This window comes from Myotis brandtii, unplaced genomic scaffold, assembly GCF_000412655.1.
Source record: "Myotis brandtii unplaced genomic scaffold, ASM41265v1 scaffold1260, whole genome shotgun sequence".
In the NCBI taxonomy this organism is placed as follows: Eukaryota; Metazoa; Chordata; class Mammalia; order Chiroptera; family Vespertilionidae; genus Myotis; species Myotis brandtii.
Window position 1 is genome coordinate 849,493 of NW_005354426.1, and position 8,687 is coordinate 858,179.

Here is an 8,687-nt window from a genome sequence, read left to right on the forward strand (position 1 = left end):
CATGCAGTGGGCTTTCTTGTTGTTTTGTTGATGGTTTCTTTTGCTGTGCAGAAGCTTTTTATTTTGATGTAGTCCCATTTGTTTATTTTCTCTTTAGTTTCCAATGCCCTAGGAGCTGTATCGGTGAAGAAATTGCTTCGGCATATGTCTGAGATTTTGTTGCCTTTGGATTCCTCTAGTGTTTTTATGGTTTTCCGTCTTACATTTAAGTACTTTATCCATTTTGAGTTTATTTTTGTGTATGGTGTAAGTTTGAGGTCTAGTTTCATTTTTTTTTGCATGTCCCTGTCCAATTTTCCCAACACCATTTATTGAAGAGACTCTCTTGACTCAACTGTATGCTCTAGCCTCCTTTATTAAATAGTAATTGAGTATAATGGCTTGGGTCAATTTCTGGGTTCTCTGTTCCATTCCATTGACCAATATGCCTGTTCTTGTGCCAGTCCTAGACTATTTTGAGTAGAGTGGCTTTGTAGTATAACTTGATACCTGGTATTGTGATTCCTTCAACTTTGTTCTTTCTCAGGATTGCTGTGGCTATTTGGGGTCTTTTTTGTTCCCTATGAATTTTTCGAGTCTTTGTTCTAGATCTGTGAACTATGCTGTTGGTATTTTAATCGGGATTGCATTGAATTTATAGAGTGCTTTGGGCAGTATGGACATTTTTAAGAATGTTGATTCTACCAATCCATGAACACAGTATATTCTGCTTGTGTATATCTTCCTCTAGCTCTTTATCGGCATCTTGTAGTTTTCCAAGTACAGGTGTTTTACCTCCTTGGTTAAGTTTATTCCTAAGTATCTTAATTTTTTTTGTTGCAATGGTAGCTGGGATTGTTTTTTGTTTCTCTTTCTGAGATTTTATTGTTGGTCTATAAAAATGCCATCGATTTTTGGGTTTAATTTTGTTTCCCTCTACACTTTCAAATTCATTTATTAAATCTAGTCGTTTTTCTTTAAATAAATCTTTATTGTTCAGATTATTACAGATGTCCCTCTTTTTTCCTCCCATAGCTCCCCTCCATCCGGTTCCCACTTAGCCCTCGCCACTGTCCTCATCCATAGGTGTAAGATTTCTGTCCAGTCTCTTCCCACACCCCTCACTTTCCCCTCCCGCCCTAGAATTGTTTTTTTGATGGAGTCTTTAGGGTTTTCTATGTACAATATCATATCATCTGTGAATAATAACAGTTTTACTTTCTCCTTTCCAACTTGGATGCCTTTTGTTTTTTCTTCTTGTCTGATCGCTGTATGTTAGTACTATGTTGAACTAGAATGGTGAAAGCAGACATCCCTGTCTCATTCCTGTTCTTAGGGGAAATGGTTTTAGTTTAGCCCTTTGAGTATGATGTTGGCTGTAGGTTTGTCACATATGGCTTTTATTATGTTGAGGCATGATCCCTCTATTCCCACTTTGCTGAGGGGTTTTTTCCTTAGGGATTTTTTAATTGCGAGAGGGAGGACCTGGAAGAATGGGGCTGCTCCATTTTGGCTAGCACTGGGAGTAATTCTGTTTTTTTAAACAACTTGGATGAGCAGAGAGAAAGAGTGTGTGTCTTGTGTTTCTGTCTGTGCGCATGAATTATTAATCTTTGAAAACATGACTAGAAACAATACAAAGCATAACAAAACATGATTATAAGCTCCTCATAATAAGAAATGTAAAATTCATAAGATGTTTTCAATGTTTCTAATTTTAGGATATTACAAAGTTGATGTCCACATTGAGGAGAACCAGGAAAAACAAGAGAAACCTCTTTGGCAAGTAATATTCATTGATAATAAACCACGGAGTAAAGAAAAGCAGATAATTTTAGATAACACAACTCTATTTAACCACAGAACTGTTTCAAAGGAGAAATGCTTTGATCTTAATGATTGTGGGAGATCCTGTGACAAAGCCACTATTGTGGAATATGATGAAGTTCAGATGACTGTGACACACTATGAATGTAATGAAAGTGGAAATAATTTCAACAGGAATTTACTCCTCATTCAACCTCAGAGAACTGTTACAAGACATGGTGCTTTTGAAAGCAGTAAATGTGAAGAAAACTTGACCCAAAGCTCAGCCCATCTGGTACATCAGAAGACACAAACTGGAGATAAGGTCTGTGTTTTTAATGGATGTACAAGTGCTTCCTACCAGGACTTAAACCTTACAATACATCAGAGAACTCAGACAGAAGAGAAATTCTACCAATGTGGTAAACGTGGGGAATCCTTGCATCAAAACTCACTTTTCAGTGTACATCAGGAAAATGACATAGGAGAGAAGGCATTTGAAAGTAATGAATGCAGGAAGTTCTTTTACCAGAAAGCACACCTCATTCAGCAACAGAGGACCCACTCAGAGGAGAAGACTTGTGAATGTGAGGAGTGTGGGAAATTCTTCTGTTCAAATTCACACACTAGTCATTATCCTGGAACTCATATGGGGGCCTGTCTCTATGAATATAATGAATGTGAGAAAACTTCCTGTCAGATGTCAAACCTCAGTGAACATCTGACAGTTCACACAAAAGAGAAACCTTATAACAGTGAATGTGGGGAATCTTACAAGAAGTGCGCCCTCTTAGTACATCAGAGAACACACACAGAGGCTGAACTCTATCAAAGTAATGAATATGGGAAATCATTCTCCAGGATGGCACAGCTCAAAGAACATCAGAGAATTCACACAGGGGAGAAACCGAATGAATGTATTGAATGTGGGAAAACTTTCTCTAAGACATCACATCTCAGAGCACATAAGAGAACTCACACAGGCAAAAAGCCCCATGAATGTATTGCATGTGGGAAAACTTTCTCTAACAAGACACACCTCAGTGCACATCAGAGAATTCATACAGGGGAGAAACCCTATGAATGTAATGCATGTGGGAAAACTTTTCCCCAGAGGACACACCTCGGTACTCATCAGAGAATTCACACAGGTGAGAAACTGTATGAATGTAGTGATTGTGGGAGGTCTTTTGCCCATAATTCAACCCTTAGAACACATCAGAGAATCCACACAGGTGAGAAACTGTATGAATGTAATGCATGTGGGAAAAGTTTCACTCATAATTCAGCTCTCCGAGTACATCAAAGAATTCACACTGGGGAGAAGCCATACGAATGTAATGCATGTGGGAAAACTTTCTCTAAGACATCACATCTCAGTACACATCAGAGAATTCACACAGGGGAGAAACCCTATGAATGCAATGCATGTGGGAAAACTTTCTCTAAGACATCACATCTCAGTACACATCAGAGAATTCACACAGGGGAGAAACCCTATGAATGTAATGCATGTGGGAAAACTTTCTCTAAGACATCACATCTCAGTACACATCAGAGAATTCACACAGGGGAGAAACCCTATGAATGTAATGCATGTGGGAAAACTTTCTTCAAGACATCACACCTCAGTGCACATCAGAGAATTCACACAGGGGAGAAACCCTATGAATGCATTGCATGTGGGAAAAGTTTCACTCATAATTCAGCCCTCCGAGTACATCAAAGAATGCACACGGGAGAAACCACATGAATGTAATGAATGTGGGAAAACTTTCGCTCGTAAGGCAGTTCTTCGAGTACATTATAACAGAAGGCACACCAGAGAGAAAAACCTTCCATGTAGTGAATTTGGAAAGTTCTGAAGAAACTGATTATTAAAACACACAGTGGAGAAGGCCATGTCACACAGACTGCAAATTGTTTCCTTTAACTATTTCCTCTTCTAATAGGCACAAGCATGTCTAAATTTCCCAATCTGCCTTTCATCCAGGTGGGGCTGGCCATGGGTTATTATGCTGTTACATATCAGCTAAGTTTAGCCTTAAAAATTGCATTCTTCCTGTTCTGTTATTCATACTGGAATGGAGAAATTTGCAAGGCAGACTTGTGTGCTGTATATTGAGCATAGAGCACAAGGTAGTGATGAAACAATTTTCCACTAACAAATCTTCGCGGTTTTTTTTTCCCTTTAAACAGGAATTACATTTGTCCTGTTTTGAGGTCTTAAAGATTTGGTGTATTGGTTAAATGCATATAATTTAGCCAACTCTATTAGAATGAAGTTAAACCTGTTAACCCTGGGTCATTGGTGCCAACTCAGCACCAACAGGAATCCCTGATTTGGGGTGCAGTGAGGAAGGAAACTTGACTCAGTGCTATAGCATGGCTGTGAAAATAGCACAGCTGAGGAATAGCTCAGTTGTGATGCAGTGCAGCTGTGAAAACAGCAGGGCCTAGGTCACCCTTGGGCCAGGATTGTCTTTGGCCAGGCAGCTCTGGTCTGCTCCAACGAGGCATCTCCCATGTTTCTACTGTAGCTGGGGAAAAACGGTCTTCAGTGGAAAGTTCGCTCCCCAAGCCCGAGGGGAGCTGGCTTAAATGGACAGAAGTCCCTGCCTCTGGTCCCTGATTGGTCTGTCCTCATGCACATGAGCCATCCAAATCCTCACAGTTTGGTCCAAAGGCACTGGTCCTGATTGGTCAGAATAGAGCTGCTCTGATTGAATGGAGAAAGCCTCAATCCAATTGGTAGAAATAGGATTCCAGGAAACCATTATAAGGGCTGGCTCAGCCAATGGCAGTTTAGTGCTGAGCAGTTTGCATAAAAGTCCCCTGTGCAGAAATGGCTGCTGGCTCTGCTTTTTTTGTTTGTTTGTTTGAGCCAAAGTAGCCACCAGAAGCTCTTCTTAATAGGTGTCTTTTTTTCCTTTGAGGGTTCACAAACTCTGTAAATATAATAAATGTCAGAAGATCTATCATAATTCAACCTGTCATTGTATATTATAGAACTCACATGAGGAAGGCAACTTCTATCAATGATCCTGAATGATCAGACAACCTCATTAAAAATGAGAGAAATCTCAGGGAAAAACACAAAGGCCTTTACTTCCCAGTGAACTTTATTAAACATCAAACAATTAAGATTAGACTAAAACCTTGTATTTTGTTGTGACATTTCTAACACATTGAGTTTGCAACAGATAATTTTTTTCTAAGAAAATGTGTCAGTTTCAGAAATGAGTAAAATCGCATACAAGAGAGCTAAGACTTGCTTAATAATTACTCAGTGCAAAATGAACCACTAAAATGGCATAAAATGAAGGCCAAACGACTATGTAAGAATCAACATCCACCACACATGCAAAGAATCCTTGAGAAATCTTATGGTCCTAAAAAACAGGGCCAGACCAATGGTCAGATATCCCAGGCAGGCCAACATCGAACAGCATCAAGCTGAGGGGAGCCAAAGAAGAAGCACATAGACCAGTGGTTCTCAACCTTGGCTGCATATTAGAATCACCTGAGAATCTTTTTAAAATCCTGATTTCTGGGCCTCATCCTTCGGAATTTCTGTTTCTTTGTTATGGGGTGGGGCCACAACATTAGTAACAAACAGAATTTCCTGAGGATGAGGCCCAGAAATCAGGATTTTAAAAAGATTCTCAGGTGATTCTAATATGCAGCCAAGGTTGAGAACCACTGGTCTATGTGCTTCTTCTTTGGCTCCCCTCAGCTTGATGCTGTTCGATGTTGGCCTGCCTGGGATATCTGACTATTGGTCTGGCCCTGTTTTTTTAAGACCATAAGATTTCTCAAGGATTCTTTGCATGTGTGGTGGATGTTGATTCTTACATAGTCGTTTGGCCTTCATTTTATGCCATTTTAGTGGTTCATTTTGCACTGAGTAATTATTAAGCAAGTCTTAGCTCTCTTGTATGCATGTAGCCTGAGTATCCGGTATAGGATCTTTTCCCAGTCCCATGATGCTTGCTGATACTGCAGCATTGCAAACTAGTTGATTTTTGCCCTGCTTGGATAGGAGGTTGTAGAATTAGAATGAAATCAGGGCTACTTTCATGTCAGAAGCACTGCATTAGTATTGAAAAGAACTTGCTTTTTTGTGGGGGGGGGGAACAATATAGTATAGTCTTAGCCAAGAAAATATTTGTTCAATCTGTCCTAATTTCAGGCTACATGGTTTGGTCAGCACAGAGAAGAAAGTAAATGAATTTCTCATTTTTAAAACCTGAACCACTAAAAATTTATCTCAACACTGGGCATGCTGCTTTCTGCAAGTGTGATCTGGTAGATTATGTAGACAATGTCAGTTGATTCCCTGAGTAAATTTTCTATTCCCTATCTTCTATTAATATTATGTGAGGGAACACTATGTGTTTTTGTTTGTTCTTTACCATTAATTGGAAAACAGGCATTTCTTTGACTGGCTTATCATTGCTTTACTTGGTGGCATCACTGCCATAGAAAAAGGCCAGGAGATGAAGCTGATAGTACCACCCGGGCTAGCACACCAGAGACTGGGTTAGCACTCCTGGTGGCAGGAGAGTTCCAGCAACTAAGAGAATATGTTTGTCCCTCCTCATTCTCTGCCACTTTGATACAATGTGAGTGTGTTGCACGGGGCCAAAAGGGTATCTCTACATGCTTGATTTTTTCAGAAAACTATTGATTTCTAGAAAACTACTTTAAATTTTTAGAAAATTAACTTCATTCTGGGATAGTTGTAGATTTAAAGAATAGTTAAAACAATAATTCCTATACACTCCTCACACAGTCCCCTTATTAACATCTTTTATTACTCTGGTACATTTGTCATTGTTAAGAAAAACTGATACATTATTAACTAAACATATTATTTTTCAGATTTCACTAGTATTTTTCTCTACTGCTGTATTCTGAAATTTCATTCAGGATACCACATTACACTTAATTTTCATGTTTCCTTAGCTTCCACTGGTCTGTGACGATTTCTCATACCTTCCATGTTTATTAACTTGACAGTTTTGAGGAGTACTTAAGTATTTTGTAGACTCTCAATTTGGGTTTCTGGTATATTTTTATGTTTGCACTGGTGTTACCATTTTATACTTTTGAAGGAAGATCACAGAGGTTAAAAAAAAAGCCATTCTCATTAATACCATATGCTGTCAACGTGAATGATCATTAACAATGCTAAGCTTGATTACCTGGTTGAGGTAGTATCCCTCAACTTAAAAGCATAGCACCATGCTTGCTACTTGATAAAAATTTCTTTAATAAACTAATAGTTTATCAAGTTGTACATAAAATAAGATCAAAATCCTTTTTATATATTTCTTATTTTAATGTTGGAGACAATATAAATAAGTTAAAAACTAGAACACCCGGAGTTTAAAAATAGTCTTAAGCTGATCTAGTTCACAATCCAACTTTTTGGTTTTAATGTTTATTGGAACATGAAAGAATCATTGCCCTTTTCTTTGTTCCCCAGGATTTAACTTAAGGATTTTATTTATCTTCACATCTCATCATGAAAGTGGTGCTCAGCTCTTCTATACATCTTTTAAAATATACATATATCTTTATTGATTTCAGAGAGGAATGGAGAGGGAGAGATAAAAACATCAATGAAGAGGGAGAACCATTGATCAGCTGCCTCCTGTACACACCACACTGGGGATTGAACCCACACCAGGGCATGTGCCCAGACCAGAAATCAAAATCGCAACCTCCTGCCTCAACCACTGAACCACATCGGCTGAGCTCTTCTATACATCATCTTTATCTTCGGAGGTTGGACTTTGAGTAATGAAAGGACTGAAAGAAAGTTTGCATTTTCTGAGCCAATCAACCCAGAGGTGGTTATATTAACCAAGATAATAACAGTAGATAAAAAGAATGACAATCCATGATAAGTAAGAAATTCAAGATGATAGGAGAAATAAGTCAGGCTTGAGAGTAAGATGGGGTATCACAGCCAAATGCCTACATAGGGTTTTTTCTTTTTAAAGCATTGATAAATTGTATGGTACTAACACAACTTAAAAAAAGAGTGGTGTCGCTCTAGCCTGTTTGCTCAGTGGTTAGAGTGCTGGCCTGTGGACTGTAGGGTTGTTGCTGGTTCTCCCAGTCAATGACACGTACTTTGGCTGTAGGTTCCATCCCCAGCCCAGGCATGCAGGAGGCAACTAATCGATGTGTCTCTTTCACATCAATGTTTTTCTCTCTTCCCTCCTCCTCCTTCCATCCCACTCTCTAAAAATCAGTGGGAAAAATATTGTAGGGTGGGGATTAAATAAAAACAAAACAGGTGTGGGTGTGTTACCATTAGAAAAATAAGATTGAGTCTATCGACAATAGGCAGATGACATAATGAGATAGATACATAAAAGATTAGGAGCAAATGGTCACTCCTAGATAATAACTTAATAGTTAAACCAGGGAAGGACTATAGAGACCAAGATTTACTAGTGAAGCATGAACACAGGCATATGTTATTGCACAGAAGCAGTGCACATCATCAGACAAGTGTGGATGAAAATCTAATAGGAACTGTTATAAAAGCAACACTTCTGGGAGAGAAATTGATAGAAGTACATGTGAAAAACAGTTCTACTGATAACATGCTTTCAAAATAGGCATGTACCTCTGATAGAAGATAATAACCCAACAGCACAAGTAGAATGTAATCATGCCTATTGTGATAAACAGGAATAAAACTTCATTGTTTTCTCAGGAAACCAGAGAAGATTATTGGTGGCCAGAGTTCACTGTGAATCCAAGAGAAGGAGAAACCAACAAGCACACTGAGAAAGCACAGAAAATATGGGAAGGAACAAAAGAGACTACTGAATAAACATGAAAAAAGAACTAGATTATACATGCCTTATGGCAGTGATGGC

General features: G+C 38.7%; 1 protein-coding gene across 3 annotated transcripts in view; it reads left to right on the plus strand.

The window, feature by feature from the left end:
* Positions 1 to 8,687, plus strand: part of LOC106724948 (zinc finger protein 658B-like) — a 24,544-nt gene extending 15,857 nt beyond the window's left edge. The window contains exons 1-2 of one of the 3 annotated variants that reach the window (XM_014534197.1): positions 1,498 to 3,020; positions 3,273 to 3,972. In XM_014534197.1, the coding sequence (XP_014389683.1) occupies positions 1,676 to 3,020; positions 3,273 to 3,538 (1,611 nt within the window). In that variant the 5' untranslated portion in view covers positions 1,498 to 1,675 and the 3' untranslated portion in view covers positions 3,539 to 3,972. Of the gene's footprint in view, positions 3,021 to 3,272; positions 3,973 to 7,276; positions 7,401 to 8,521 lie in introns of those variants that run through there. The other 2 variants (XM_014534199.1, XM_014534198.1) reach the window with 2 other exon arrangements.